The 15,969-nt window shown below is 34.5% G+C and overlaps 1 protein-coding gene across 2 annotated transcripts; it reads right to left on the bottom strand.

Annotated features, from left to right (window-relative positions):
* Positions 1-4,689: 4,689 nt before the first annotated feature.
* LOC142356075 (long-chain fatty acid transport protein 4-like) lies at positions 4,690-15,429 on the bottom strand. 2 transcript variants are annotated; one of them, XM_075408047.1, is made up of 6 exons: positions 15,177-15,429; positions 14,561-14,764; positions 14,106-14,290; positions 10,477-10,641; positions 7,516-7,585; positions 4,690-4,824 (listed from the first exon to the last, which is right to left on the bottom strand). In XM_075408047.1, the coding sequence occupies exons 1-6, from the start codon at positions 15,377-15,379 to the stop codon at positions 4,713-4,715; spliced, it is 939 nt and encodes a 312-aa protein (XP_075264162.1). In that variant the 5' UTR covers positions 15,380-15,429; the 3' UTR covers positions 4,690-4,712. The 2 variants fall into 2 exon arrangements, with proteins under 2 accessions (XP_075264162.1, XP_075264163.1); XM_075408048.1 differs by lacking the exon at positions 4,690-4,824 and adding an exon at positions 6,304-6,641.
* Positions 15,430-15,969: the final 540 nt, after the last annotated feature.

The following is a 15,969-nucleotide window of genomic DNA, read 5'->3' on the forward strand; positions in this document are numbered from 1 at the left end:
TCTAGAGGCTATCCAGTAACCCAATTCCAAGCTTTAAAAAACTAATTGGCTCATACATCAATAGGCAATACTTCTTAGAAAAAAAATCAGACTTCAAAAAATAGAAAATCGTTCTATTAAAATGTTGAAAGCCATTCAATTGCCCCCTACCAGTTAACAATTATTTAATAACATACTATCAAACAGTGGATGAGGTTACCTGTCTACTGAGACATGAAATAAATAAAATACAAATGTTTAAAACTTGAAAAAAATTGCAAATATCATCCAAAAACTTCTAAAGTCGAAAAATTAAATTGTTGAAAACAAAACAATTGAGACTAAAAATCATGCAGTAACTTTTTATCAGAACGTGGAATATGTTTTCTGGCACGTGAGAATAGAAGAAAAGCGAAAACTGACAAAAACTTTAGGAAGCCTTAAAAAAATTACAGATTTTATCAACAAAATGCTAAAATTCGAGACATTAAAATGTTAAAAACCATTCCATTGTTACTAGAAACTATGAAGTGCCCTATTAACAAAGCTCAAAGGAGATTTCATGGTCTCTGAAGCTGGAAAAACTGAAAAAATAAAATTTTCAAAAACCTGAAAAAAATGCGAATTTTGTCCAAAAAAAAAGTTGCCAAAACTTGTGATGATCAAAAGTTCAAACCTATTCCATGTCAACTAAAAATTTGTTAGTAACTTATTATCCAACCCCTGATGAGGTTTTCTGTCCCCTGGGACTCAAAAAACTTGAATAATCACAATAAATTTTGAAAAAAATAGGAAAAAATCGCAAGTTTTGTCAAAAAATGCTAAAATTCATGATGGCAAAAACATGCAAACCATTCCGTCACCACTAAAAACTATGCAGTAATCTATAATCAAACCCTTTTTCAAAAACTAGAGGTTTCTAGAAACCTAGGGCTAAAAAACTCAAAAAATGACAAAAATTTTCAAACATAACCGACTAACGTCGGGCGATTTGCTCTCAAACGACCAGCTGGCTTCGTCAACAGCTAGCCACGGTTTAGTGTCCTCAGGGCGCTTCCTCTTTGTCTCGTTTCTGAATAGGAAAGTCAAATGGGTCAGCCGAAAAATCGGCCAGGCGAAAAATTGCATAAAAGACAAACCGAATTATTATATTTGCTACAAATTGCTTTTAAGAGCTATTAACAATGGTTTCCTAAAAAGTGCCTGTTAGATCATTTATGTTAAAAAACATTTCAACTATAACTCATTGATAATGAGGATCAGAGATGGTGACACTATGCCACATAACAACAGCTGAAGTGCGGAATCAACAAAGAGAGAGAGAGAGAGAGAGAGAGAGAGCTAAAACGTGAACAAGAAAGAGAAGGAAAGGAACCCTAATCAAAAGAGAGAGAAGGAGACAGGATTTTCTCCCATTATTGGATTCGACACTGCAACTTCTAGTTTTCTAACCTTGTTAATAAGTAAATAAAAAAAAAAACTGAAGAAGGCGAAATTAAAGAATAAAAAGTTTTGAACTCCAAAAAAATTTAAAACCATTTTTTGTCTCGAAAGTTCTGTCAGGTAACCTATCTTCGAGACTTGAAAAATTTCGTTGGACAGTAATGATCGTTAAACTCAGAAAAGGACAAAAAATATTAAAATTTGGAAAAAAAACTGCAAATTTTAACAAAATCTTGCTAAAATTCAAAACATATCTTAAGAACCATTACATTGTCTCAAGAGACTATCCAGTATCCCGGTTTCAAACCTGAAATAGTTTCACTGGCTCATAAAGATTCATACGCTTGGAACATTCAAATTTTCCAAAAATTTGAAAAGTTTAAATTTTATTACTTTAAAACCAAAAGTTTTAAGTTTTTAAATGTTGCTAAAACTGGAGTAAAAAAATGTTGATCACAATCTCACTAACACTAGAAACCATGCAGCAGCTTATTATCAAACCTTGGAGGAGATCCCAGGGCCTCTGTTGCCGGAAAAAAATTCAAAAACATGAAAAAAAGCAAATTTTTTTAAAATTTGCTTAAATTCGTGATATCAAAATCTTCAAGAACATTCCATTACAACTATAAACTATGCAGTAACATATTATAAAATCCTAGAGGAATTTCTGTGGCCCTTGAAGCTAGAGAAACATAAAAAACGACAAAAAAATCAAAAAAATTGCTAGTTTAAAAAAATGCTAAAATTTGATATTAAAAAATTGAAAATTAATCCATGACCAACAATAATTTTCAATAACTTGTTATGATGTAACTTATCCCCAAAGGATGTTTTCTGGCCCCTGGGTTTGGAAAGACCTGAATAAGGAAAATATGTCCAAAAATTTGAAAAAAATTGCACATTTTGTCAAAAAAATGCTAAAATTCATGATGGTAAAATGTTGAAACCATTACATTACCAATAGAATCTACGCAGTAACCATTTTTAAAAACTAAAGGAGGTTTCTTGACACCTAGTGCTGATGAAAATCAAAAAATGTCGATAATTTTCAAAAAGCTTGAAAAAAAATTGCAAAATAGTATAAATTTCCGTTTTTAGCAAACGGTTGTTCGTCAGTAGCTAGCCACGGGAGGGGGGAGGGGGGGGGGGGGGGTGGTTTGCGCCCGGGGCTGATTGCGGGGTGGGGGTTGGGGCAATAGGGGGATCAACAATGGGCTTGTCTTCAACCTCTAAGAACCGCCCTTCACACCATAGTATAAGTATGAATCTCCAGGAGCATGATTCTCTGGCTCCTGGAGCTGGAAAAACAAAAATTTGCACAAAAAATTGCAAAAATTAGTATTATTTTGCGTGTTTGCAGAACCAAAACATATAGCTCACAAAATGGCCATAACAAGCAATTTTATCTCGCAAAAGGCATTAATTAACATTTGAAAACTTCAGCCTAAGACTAATCAAAACAAAAAAATTACAAAAAACATGAAAAATTGCACCATTTTGAGCCAAAACTCCTAAAAATGACTTTTTAACTTAAATTAAGGCCATCCCAGCAGCTGCACCACTATAAGCACTTGGAAGACTACAAAAACCAACTTTGGACCTCTAATGAAATTTAATGCCCGCTGGGCTCTACCTGTTTATCCCGTTTTGAAAGATCAGTCATTGAAAAATGTGTGAACACATCTTAAAAAAAACAACACAGCTCACCAATACATTTCAAATTCTTTGACTGACAAAACTTTAGAAAACCTTTAAAAAAGGCAGATTTTATATAAATAAAGCTAAAATTCGAGAAATTAAGAAGATAAAAACCATTCCATTGTTACTAGAAATTATGCATTGCTCTATTAACAAACCTCAAAGAAGATTGCCTGGTTCCTGAAGCTCGAAATTCTGAAAAAATGATGAAAATTTTCAAGAACCTGAAAAGATGCAAATATTGTCAAAAAAATTGCTAAAATTTGTGATATTCAAAAAATGATACCTATTCCATGGCAACTGAAATTTTTTTAGTAACTTATTATTCAACCCGTGATGAAGTTTTCTGGCCCCTGGGGCTCAAACAACTTGAATTATGACAATAAATGTCGAAAAATATGAAAAAATTGCAAGTTGTCAAAAAATGCTAAAATTCACGATAGCAGAAAGTTGAAAACCATACCTTTACCACTAGAAACTATGCAGTATTCTATCAACAAGTCCTTCATCAAACCCTGTAGGAGGTTTCTTGACACCTAGGGCCAAAAAATGACAAAAATTTTCAAAAAACCTGAAAAAAACTGCAAAAATTAGTATCATTTGGTGTGTTTGAGTTTGTAGTACCAAAACATATAGCTCATAAAATGGTCATAACAAGCAATTTTGTCTCACAAAAGGCCTTCATCAACTTTTGAAAACTTCAACCTAAGACTAATCAAACAAAAAAACTAAAAAAATAACAAAAAACATGAAAAATTGCACCATTTTGAGCCCAAAAACTCCTAAAAATGACCTTTTAACATTAAATTAAGGCCATCCCAGCAGCTGCACCACTATAAGCACTTGAAGGACTAATAACTAATAAAGCCCACTTTGGGTCTCTAATGAAACTTATTGCCCGCTGGGCTTTACCTGTTTATCCCGTTTTGAAAGATCAAAGTCATTGAAAAATGTGTGAACACATCTTAAAAAAAAACAACACAGCTCACCAATACATTTCAAATTCTTTGAATTGTAATAAAACACAGCGCACCAAATACAATTCAAATTCTTTGAATTGTAAAAAAAATAGGAGCGCTAAAATAGCCGGCTGAGATGAGGGCGGCTATTAATAAAAATAAATTGGCACTGGTTGTAGCAATCCTAAACTTAGCTTCGCTAGCAAGAGGAAGGCAAAATTATATTGGGTCTAAAATTACCTCGATGTCCTTTTCTCTATAAAATTATACCATTTAAAATTCTGGACATGATTCAGCATTCAAATGAGTAACAAATGCCATGTCAACGTAAAGACCACTAAAATTCATATCACTACCAGGTTTAGTAAGTAGGGTGAATAACAGTCCAAACATGCACAATTACGCGGATAGCCTGTTCCGTACAAAACACGAAAAGTGAGGATGTGATGTCAGTAACAGAAACATTAAACTAAGCAATCACCTAAACCCTCAACCATAGGAAATCCCAAGAGATCTACAGAGTAGAGGAGATTTCTATGTTCAACAAACACTACTGGCAGTTGAGCATGTGAGAATCAAATTACACGCAGGTGAGCAGTAAACTATGGTGGAGCGTAGAATGTTTGAAAGTAGCTAAAAGTGACACCCACCTCCGCTCGTGTGGTAGAGAGGTAGACAGGCGTATACGACGTCATTTGAGGTAATTCCAAAGGCAAGCTCGACTCCCCCTGCCATGTAATAGAACCTACCAAACAGAATTCACAACAATGCAACACCACTATCTGCTGAAAAACTAGAGAACTGTTTTACGTCGATAAGTAAACTGGTTCCTGAGTGGACGAAACGTCAGAATGCTGCAAAGTCGCCCCATTTTGAGATGAAAAGCCAACGCCGCGCTTACAAAAGTAAAGAGGAACGAATCAGACAGAGGACACTGATCGTTTCATTTCATTATTTGGCAAAGCTTTTATCATCTCCATAATCAGCAATGACGACATGTATCAGTCTCTTCCGGGGTATAATCGTCTATAGACTGCAACAATTTGCACACTTAGTAAATTAGAGAACAGTCGAGATTCAAGCCAAGGTTATCCTTTAGACAAAAAGACCAAGAAAGTCAATAGACTCAGAGAAAACACAGCCGCAGATTAAGAAAACATGAACCGAAAGACGGAAGGACTAACAAAAAACCTGGTCGGTTAAGAAAAAAACAAACAAGGAAAGTTCGAAAGCTTGGCGCAAAGAGACAATTAGGCACAACAGAAGATGCAAATTCTGCTTGATGACATAGAATTCAATAGTTCACCTGATACTAAAACCTGATGAAAAGCCTAACTTATTGTCAAAACCCTAAAAAGCTCTTAACATTATACCAATATCTTAGCCCACAACTGATTTACATTTTTTTCTGGGAACAAAACCTGCATTCATGATTACAATCGGATTAATCAATTTAAAGCAAATTTATTTTTTTTAAAAAACACACATTTTTAGAGCTCATCTCATTTGAGCTGGTATAACTATAAATATGTCTCAAAAATAACAATTCAACGTGATTGCCGCAAAAAATGAAGGTGCAATGAAGTTTCTTCATTCAGCGTAAATTATCAAGAAGTATTCACAATTCGGAGGTGCAACAATCAAACATGTTTAATGTTGGAATGCATCATTTCCTTTTGAACATGATCAAGATGCTTTGAATGCTCTATCTGATTACAATGTGATACCTATAAAGTCAACTCAGATGAAAGAAACTAATAAAATGAGATGAGCAAATAGAATAAAGAGACAGAGAAAGAGAAAGCAAAGACAACAGAGTTACAGCAAATGATTTCACTCAGCCATTAATCCGTTTATAACGTATTTAAGACCACATAATCAACGCATAACCCCCGATAACAACACAGTCACGCACGCGACAGCCATGTAGTAAAAATCATAAAGCAATTCAAACCAAAATGGGACGTTTTTGCAGCATAAGGCCACCATTTATAATTCTGCTATGTTCCCAGATGATGTTATGTCACAAAAGTCAAAATATACTGACACACAACGCTTTCACTTGATAGGATCATAAGTGTCTTGAAGTATTAAATAAACTCCAGAAATAGTTTGAACACAAATTTGCCCCTTGTTAAGAGTCTTATTAAGAAGCCCTACTTTTTTCGGATAAGTACCAGTAATGACATATCGAAAAAATAGGAAAAGGTCACTGAACAATAACCACCATGAGGGAATACAGCTGAATTGCTTTTGTTTTATCCGGATACCTCACCGAACACAACCTGATTTTTGCTTCTGATGTAGCAACATGATTAGGATTGGTTTGTTGAATGCAAAATATTCACTTGAAGTGAAGGTAGTAAAAAAGAAAACAGAATTAGATAGCATAAACGAAGAGAGGTCATATGGCTTGCTTGACCCTTGTTTGCTTGTGTGCTGATGAGTAGGTGGTGGTACTACTGACCTCCGGATGAGTGGTATATAGGCAGTGGAATGTAAACTATGTCAGAGTGCTTCACATCCAACAGAGCACTGCTGATTTTTAACAGATATGTGTATCTGAAAGAATCGCCAACACCTCAGTTAACCTTGTACTCCACACTATGTCCATGTTTTGATGGCTGTCAGGACAAAATACCCAATGTACCAAAATACCCACCACAAAAACAGTAATTTACCCTATTGTCTGAATTATAGGACAGATTATTTAGCATATTTATGATTATGAGATTTAAATTTTAGTGTGATAAGTGTATTTACTTTAAAGTAATAAATTTTAAATATAAGACCATCTCATTTGACCAAGCCTTGTGGGCCATGACCGCGCTTCTTCAGTCCGCCGGACTTGCCATGAATCTATGACCACCGAACATGCGATCAAAGTATCCTCCGTAAGTATGATAAGACATGCTTGTATTGCCAACTGCTAAATTCAATCGAAATATTGAACGAAAAGATCAAAAGGAAAAGTTGGTATTGGGCATTGGGTATTTTATCATTGTGTATTTCTCGATAACTGTTTTTATGTTAATCTCTCTATAGATAATAGGTCAAGTTTTTGCCTAAATTTTTGGTTATTTTTGCCTGAATTCAATTGACCCAGTTAATCAACACACTTAATAAATGATTGATCCCCGCAAGATTGAATTAGCATTTATATATGATTTTGGTGGATTGCTTGTAATATTCGGAACTGTTCCCTCAACATGAATGAACTTTTCGCTTTCATTATCCAACTAGCCAATGAGTTTAATTTGATTATCTTCAAGGTATCCAAATTAGAAGCAGCACTAACTGTTACAGTTTTAATAATCGCAAATAGAAATGTTTTAAAATGCTCATAATCGATAGTCTGTAGACAAATTATACTAAAAAGGGTAAGGAAACAGTTTCGACTATTTTTGCGTGAGTGAGAATTGTTTGTGTTGCATACCGGAAGTGTGTAATGACTGCTGCCTTGGGCAAACCCGTGGTGCCAGATGTATAGATGTAGATTAGGCTATCTGGAACACAATTTCAACTGCCAATTTTACCTATCCTAGCAGGATAAAGAAAAGCTTCATCATGTCGAAAACCGCTTAAAATCTTCAAATTTCTTTTTGTTCCGACCCTCTTGAGGGGGGAGGAACTATATACTCAAATGGGTTTTTCTTTTGTTCCGTGAATTTTCGCCGCTCGATATATTCATCGTACAGAGTTGAGACTGGTATCATTAGAAAGCTCGTCCAGCGTAGAATATGGAATTAAAAAGATTTTTTTAATTTTCGTTATCTACAGGGAGTTATCGAGGTTTAAACTTCTGAGAAAAGAAGAGTTAATTCACGTTGTTTTTATTCACATTTTCCGGAATTTTTGCCTAAATTTTCGTCAATTTTGCTAAAATTTGTTATAATTTTTAAGAATAGTGTCGTTGATTTTATTTTTGAAGACGAACAAGCATTGTTGATTGTTTGATTTAATTTTTTTGGTCAAAAAATCTGGATAAACATTTCAAAATTGAGCCTTTTTCATCAAAAACAGCACGAAATAAGCTACTTTAGTCCACTTTGATTAAATTTGCCGACAGTACACCCCAAACAACACTCATACAATCTTTGTAGACTCAGAGGGGGGTTATTTCTACTTCAGAGTCCGCTGAGAGTGCACTGTAGTTAAAACTTTGCCGTTTTTTGCTAACTTTACTCGTTGATTATCAAAAATGCAGAATTTATTTTGAGTTTTCAACTAACAAATTATCTATATCTACAACATTCGAAAAATCAATTGTTCCTAACGGACAATAATTATTAGCAGGGCTAGCTTAGGACTGTTACAATCCAAAAAAAATCGGGTTGTAATCAGTCGGTCTTTTTTTTAAAAAAAGACTTTTTTTTAATAATAGAGAACAGAACATATCAAATCAAAGCTTAGGAGTGATAGGTCCAACCAATTCGCTTGCTAAGCAGCTCCAAGCTAATGCATTTAGTTTTTTAATTGAAAGTTTATGGTCGTTTCATTTTTTAAAAATAATTGACTTTTCAATAAATAATGGCTTAATTAACTTTTCCTCTATTTTTTTCTTAATTTGTTCAACTTCCAGCTTAGTGTCAGCAAAGAAAAACTGCTTCTTCTTTCTACTCATTTAACATTTATTATCAGTTGCAGTTTTAAGCCTGAAGTTATTGTTTTTGGCTTTGATACTACAAGATTTCAAATTTTTGTTTGTTTTGATATTTGCCAGTTTTTCACGTTTTCTAATTTTGTCACATTATCACATTATTGACAGTTCTCATGTCACCTTATTAGCATTCAGAATAAAGCACAATTGAACATATTAATATCCTGAAAGATATACATCATCGTTTTAACGGCCTCGACGCCTGTTTCTTGAAGAAATCAATTGAATTTTTAATTTTGTCTCTAACTGTCATTTATACTTTGTCGTTTCGGTCGTATAAAATTTCCTGTATAGTGATAGCTTTCATTGGCTTTTCATGGAAGAATTGAAGAACCGATATTCTGATATTAATAGATAGCTGATGGCTTTCATGACTTCGAAAACAATCGTTCTCCAAAATTTAAAAAAAAAAACTTTTTAACTTCGCAATTTTGTTCTTTTTATGTTTCTTTTTGTTACCTAATCTCGTTAGTTGATTACAGGTCAAATATGACATTATGGGTGTCAAGGGAATAAAAGGGATTGGTGTCCCAAAATCTTTTTTTTAAAGATTTTGTTATGACCTTACTGGCTTCGACACCGGTTTTTCACAAAAAAAAGTAAATTAATTTGATTTTTGTCATATTTGACGTTCTTTTTGTAGATGCAAGAAATATTCTGGATAATTACAGGTCTCGAGGGCTTCCTTTTCATGAATAAACTACCCTATTTAAATGGCTCTTTTTGTAATTAATGCCTTTCTTGACATTGAATGTAATTTTGTTTCGAAAAAAAAATTAAAAGTATTACATACTTTAGCACTTCGCTTTTTGTCTACTTGTTACCTAGTCTTACTAATGAATGGCCACGTACTACATTATAGCTGTTTGAAGAAGGCGCAATCAAATATATTTTAAGTGCCAAAATTTGGTTTGACGGTTTTGACAGCGTTTTCTGGCAAGTTTCAATTGAAATTTTGTTTGTTCTTTTTAGCCGCTTTAAAAAATGAATAAGTACAGGTCCTAATGCCCTTCTATATAAGCAGTGGTAATCGTAAATTTGTGGTAATATTAATTGATTCCTAATGGTATTTATTACTTTGAAGTTAACTGTTTCAAAAAAATAAGTTAATTTTTTTACTTTACTGTTTTTGTTCTTTTTTGTATAATTGTTACCAAACCTTTTTATGGACTGGTCGCATATGTTTTCTGATGATTTATAAGTTATTTTTGTTTAGTTTTAGGTTTATCTGACGGTATGTTGACTTTGTTATTAAATTTAGTTTTTAAGAGGGACATAATTTTTTTGATGTAATTAATGTTTGTTGTTGTTAATGTTTGATTTTGCTGTTCGTCTTGACTCGCTTTCTTAATATTGACATATTACAGCTATCTAATGGATCAATTTTTACTCCACTGAGTTATTTGCCTTGGAGGCTATCTTATCGTTCATACAGAATTTTTTGAAGACTTCGGCATTTTTGGGATTCGCAAAAAATAATTTTTGGGTTTTTCAATCTGTTCATTTGGTAGACAATTATGCCAAAATTGTGGATGGGCGGGGTCGGAACCTTATGTGCCATCGCACATTACCGAGCCGCCTTGTTTCATTGCTTTTTTCAAGTGAAAATATTCTTGGTAGAAAATAAGCAACAAAATAACATTTAGTCAAGAGCTGAAAATAGCCTCATTAAGATTTACAAAAAGGATATCAATTTTACACATGCGAATAGGTCAAATGATGAATTGATGGCCTTACCAGTGGGCTTGGCTTGTGAAGGCACAGGTGGAGTGTGGCATTGGCACTTAGAAATTTCCTCGTCCAGATATGTCATGCAATTTGGCTGCTTGCTCTCCTCCAGCTGAGGTCCAGAGTAAAAGTACGTGTAGTCGTCACTTAGCTCATTTCGAATGTCATCCACAACTGAAACAAGCGCACAAAACTATTATATGCTTGATACAATTCATTGCCGAGTGAACAATTTAGAACTACATTGGAGAAAAATTGCGCCCTGCCTGACTACCTTAATAGATTTAGTTCATTATTTTCCGAACCCCTCTTTTTCACAACTTCTGCAAAATATGAAACAGAAAATCATAGAAATAGAACGTGTACAAATTTTGCCGTTGGCGTTCCAAAGCGGAAAATCTATCAAAACATTGTATGGGAGTCATTCATTTATTGGTTTACATTCCCGCGCCATGTCTCTGAAATTTTGCAATTCAGAAACTTTGAAAAAAAAAACACCTCACCTCTGAATTGTCTAAAAATCAGCAGATTTAGGCCAGCAAACATACTGACTTCCCTTTTTCAGAAAAAAATCAACTGAAGATAAATAATCAATTTTCCACCCTTTTCGTGGTTAAAAAACAATTAATATACAGCTGTGAATAACTTTACATCAAAAACCGACCAACGTCGGGCGAATTGAGGGGCAACCTATGCAAAAGGTCAAAAACTATTTGACAGACAATCTAGCAAATTTTCTGTGGGTGCACAAAAGTTAACTTTGGTGGCGGGGTTTCACCTGCGGTCTCCGAACGCCAGGCTGAGACCTTGACCTTTCAGCAATACCGGCTTTGTAACTATCTGTGCACACGCACAATAAATATCCTTGCTTTTCACCGTTTTGCGGTAGGGAAAGACTTAATTTGCTAATAATAGCAACTTAGATTACGCAGAAACAAGAAGTCGGGCGCGTAAAAAAGCCTCGCATAGTCAATTAATTCAAGCGATCGAAGGAGTATTCTTCTAAAAAACTGTCAAGCAAAAATTTTTAAAACAAAGGTGGCAAGTCGCCAGAAAATAGCCACAATAGCTGCGTAGATTTGCAGTCTAAAAAACAGTTAAGACAGACCAAAAAATTACTCTTTTAATTAAAGGATCAGATGTTATATTTTGATAAGCAATCTGTATAAGACTTCTGCCTCTATTAGCTGCTCTTAAAAAAACCTTCATTTAAAGTGACGAACATTCACTTGACCTTATCTCTTTGAATTGAAATAAAGTCAATTTCAAAGTGAGGAAGTCATTTTTGAGAGTGAGGTAAAGTCACGAGTGACCATCACGCGAATAAACAAAAAAATCGCTCCACTAAGACTGAAAAATGACATCAGGCACGCACTTCAGTTTGAAGTGCATGAACAAAAAAACAAAAAGCAGATTTCAAGTGGTTGTTACGTCATATGGTTGTAACAAAAATCTTGACGAAATAAAAAAAACATAGCAGGACAAGTCCTTACGTACAATTCAAAGAACTTTCATAGACTAAAAAAAACTACACCTAGAACGGACTATGAGTGAATTGAGAAAACCATTTCTAAAAAATCAGATCAAAATAAAAAACAAAATCAATGTCAGAATGCCTCATGTGAACAAAAAAAACCGCAAGCGAGAAATGGAAATTTAGTTCAAACAAAAAACTTGGCCTAGAATGAACTATGAATGGAATGGAAAACACATTTAGAAAAAAAATCCAATCCAAAAAATTGAAAAAACAGTAAAAATCGAAGTGAAAATGCCGTATGTGAACAAAAAACCACTAGCGAAAAAGCGAATTTTTGTTCAACACCGTTTTCTCACTCTACTTTAAATTTAAAGCAAAAAATTTTCACGCCGCAAAACAACTCGCTTTTTCGCTCCACTTTCTGTTTCGGCGTGACCAAATTCATCACTACAATTTTACTTCAAAAATCATGAAAATGTGTGAACAGATCTTTAAAAAAAAGACAGCGCCCCAATACAATTCAAGTTCTTTGAATTGTAAAAAACCAAGAGAAGGGCAATAATAGCCCCAGCTATCGCTTTGTGGCTATTAAAGACACGTTTACGATCATTGAGTTTCAAATTTTGCCGGCACCTCATCCTGTCAGAAAATTATATATTTATCAAAGAGCGCGAATTCTCGCAGCGCATCAAAATCAGGTAACAAAAATCGGTATTGATAAAGATCTTGTAATTAAAAAATTAGACATTTTAACAAGAAAGCTATGCTTAGACATGAAACAAAAAATTACACATGTAGACGAACTGGCACCGAAAGCTAATAAAACGTTAAGCCCGTGGTAAACATGCGACATATTAACAAAAAGCGGTCAAGAATATAGTCTGTACTTACTACACTTTCACTAGTTCTAAATATCATTTTGTTCGAAGCACTGATAATGAGCCCGAACAAAAACCAAAAATGAAAAACGTCCAAGGGAATCCAAACAACTACAATTTGAAAATTGACTGCCACAATTTGGGACTTAAAAACTAAACATAAAAAATTGCCAAATTATAAGCATTTCGGCAACTTACTAGAGGGAATGGTTAACAATTTTTCTTTATAAAAATTTTAAGCTAGGTTAAAGAAACAGCTGTTGCAAATTTTTGAAATGAGAAGATTTGTTCAGTGAAATTGAAGTAACATATTTTATAATGGGTATAGCCAGAACGAATCCATTATTTATCTGAAGACCTGAAACAGCTTACTCGAGCTTTCATAGAAATATGGTAATCAGGGGGTTATTAGAGGAAGAGCAAAACAATTTTGTGAGTATAAAACCTAGAGGAGAGCGGAATAATTATTAACTAAGGTTCGCGACGTGCTCGTCAGAGGAAACAAAACACCAAAGAATACCGCAATATACCTACGCTCCGCTTCGCCGCTAATGCACCCATCCATCGAGTCGTGTCTTGAGATAACGGATCAAAACTGACTTGAAACCACAAAATAAGGGAACACCCAACAACAAAAGTTGGGTGACATGGAAAAGTTCGGCACGCCCACTTTGTTTTGCGTGCCTAAAATAAAATTGGAGAAAAAGGAGATAATGAAACCTAACTGTGAAAATATAACCACTGAAAAAAAAAACAGAAACTGATCTGCTTGCAACACACAGAGAACGACCAGAGGAGGTCATACATTTTATGTACAATTAAACCCGTCAATTCTGACATTACAAACATTGCAATTTAAAAAATCGTCAAATAAAGCCGACATTAGTTGACCTTGAAAAAGCATACATGTGACACCTAAACAAAAATCAAATTTGCTTTTGACATGCTGTAAAGATAATTTTTCAATTTATCATACGTACCTTGAAAAATCAACACTCAATGAATCGACCGGTTGAAAACCATATATTTCTTCTCGATTGTTTAAAAAGGGACAACTACATCCGAGCCTCGATTATATATCACTCTGTGGTTGTTAACTAAATCTCAAAATACATCATTTATCACACCTTTGGTATTTTCCAACTTTAAAATACCATAGCCACCCTGCTTTGAATCATTTTGCATGAAAAGCCTTGTTTGATACCCTAGGGACCTGGATACACACAGGCATAGCACTCACTGTAGACAGCTAAATTTAAAAAAGAATAAACTATGGAACATACCTTCAACAAACTCGCTCCCCACTATCATAGACTTGGGTTGTGCCGCTTTGATGCAGTGAATTAGAGACTGATTTCTAAGATTTGTATTAATTAGCGCTGTAATGCACCCAATTTTTGCCAAACCCAGCCATATAATGACAAACTCGGGTCTTGACTCCATCATAAGATCGACTACGTCTCCATATCTGTAAAATATTTACAGAATTTCAACTACATACTTTTTTCCATGAACTAAAACAAGAGTTGCCGTAATGTTTCGCTCAAAATAGTGAATTGTATACTAAACGCCGGCTCGTCTTTCTCATGTTTCATCTTGATTTCTCATGAGACAATTTTGGAAAATATGGTGAATTTCCATGTGTTCAATAAAAAATTATTTCAAACAATTAAACATTCGACAAGCTTGTTGAAGCAGGCTGTAAAATGGCCTGAAAGCACTAGACAAAATGACTCACTTCAGGCCCTTAGATAGGAAGTAGTTGGCAATCTGGTTTGAGAAGTCGTCAACTTGCTGATACGTATATGACTTGTCTCCACAAATGAACATTATTTTATCAGGGTGTTTCTTCAACCTCTCTTGGAACAGAAGAGGTACGGTGAGCTTGGTTTTGCTCAGCCTCCTCATTCGGAATTTCACTATCAGTAATTTGATTCCAGCCCTAAAAACAATCTTAATTCAAATCAAATTTACCATAACACTAACACATTCTGACGCAATTGTATCATTTGCTGGGATAGATCCCCATTTGAATCATTAAATTTAAACTGTAGGCTGATAGGAGATGGGAATAGCCATTGCAATTATTTACATCCATCCCAACCTGATCTGAGCCTAGTGAGCATAAGACTTTTACGCCCCAAGCGCTATATTTTGCAAAACAATGCGATATACAGAAGATTGTACCCAAGTTACAGCATTTGTGGTATTGCATATCAAACCAATATTTTATTAGAGAAAAATCTCTAAGGATTTCAATTAATATAACACCAATGAAAGCTGGTGGGACACACGATAAGGAAACGATACAAGGGCATAAAACGGCGGTATATAAAATATAAGACTAAACCAACTTAGCATCACGTGGTAGGGTATTGTAGAGCATCCGCAACGTCCTCCATCCTCCAGAGACAACGTATAGAGCTAAGATGACAGCCGCACACGCAGACAAGTTTAAAATACTGTAATACCACACCACACTGAACACCGAGATGACAAATATACGTTTGAACATTTTCACGTTGCGAGATATTTTAAAGAGAAGTCGATTTAACATAGCATGCGCATAACTACGATTTCATTTAAAATCTGAAAACATCGCAATTATTGAGAAGCCAAATCGAAAATCAAATAAAATACACCTAATCGTACGTATTGTTAGCAAAGAAACAATCTTCTGGCTAAGCGTCGAACGCTTGAACAAAACTGATATTTTACCTTTCTTTTTACTAACAGGACTGCTTCCGCGAGACAGTGCGTAGCACAGAGTTTTCCACTATATGTCTCAAGTCTGTCAAAAAACTTCTTGTTCTGGACCAACACACTGTTTAAACTAACAATTTTTTGTAACTGAAACTGCAAGAATTTTTTTCGTAACAACCTTGAGTACGGCTTCTATTTTTAGGTCAATTAAGAGAAAGCCCCTCCCCTAAAAGGGTAGTCGGTCAACTCGGGGGCAGCAAGTCAACTCTTATGTGTATTTATAAATTCTGACAGTAGTCAAAAATTGAAGCATCAGATGCAAAGGATAAAGAAAATAAAGCATCGGAATTATAAACAAAATAGATATGGCAAATAGCAAATAAAGTATAATGTAGAGCGATTTTGAACCAAGATTAGAAAAATGAAGCATTTAGCACAACAGCC

Source organism: Convolutriloba macropyga, unplaced genomic scaffold (genome assembly GCF_964194025.1).
Source record: "Convolutriloba macropyga unplaced genomic scaffold, txConMacr16.3 SCAFFOLD_2041, whole genome shotgun sequence".
NCBI classification, from domain to species: Eukaryota; Metazoa; Xenacoelomorpha; order Acoela; family Convolutidae; genus Convolutriloba; species Convolutriloba macropyga.

Excerpts from the sequence above, each read along its gene's own strand:
- LOC142356075 (XM_075408047.1), bottom strand. The coding sequence starts at position 15,379 with ATGTTAAATCGACTTCTCTTTAAAATATCTCGCAACGTGAAAATGTTC. Across the intron at positions 10,642-14,105 it reads GGGGAGCGAGTTTGTTGAAG|TTGTGGATGACATTCGAAAT; the intron begins GTATGTTCCATA and ends CGCTTGTTTCAG. Across the intron at positions 7,586-10,476 it reads TTCACAAGCCAAGCCCACTG|ATAGCCTAATCTACATCTAT; the intron begins GTAAGGCCATCA and ends ATTGTGTTCCAG.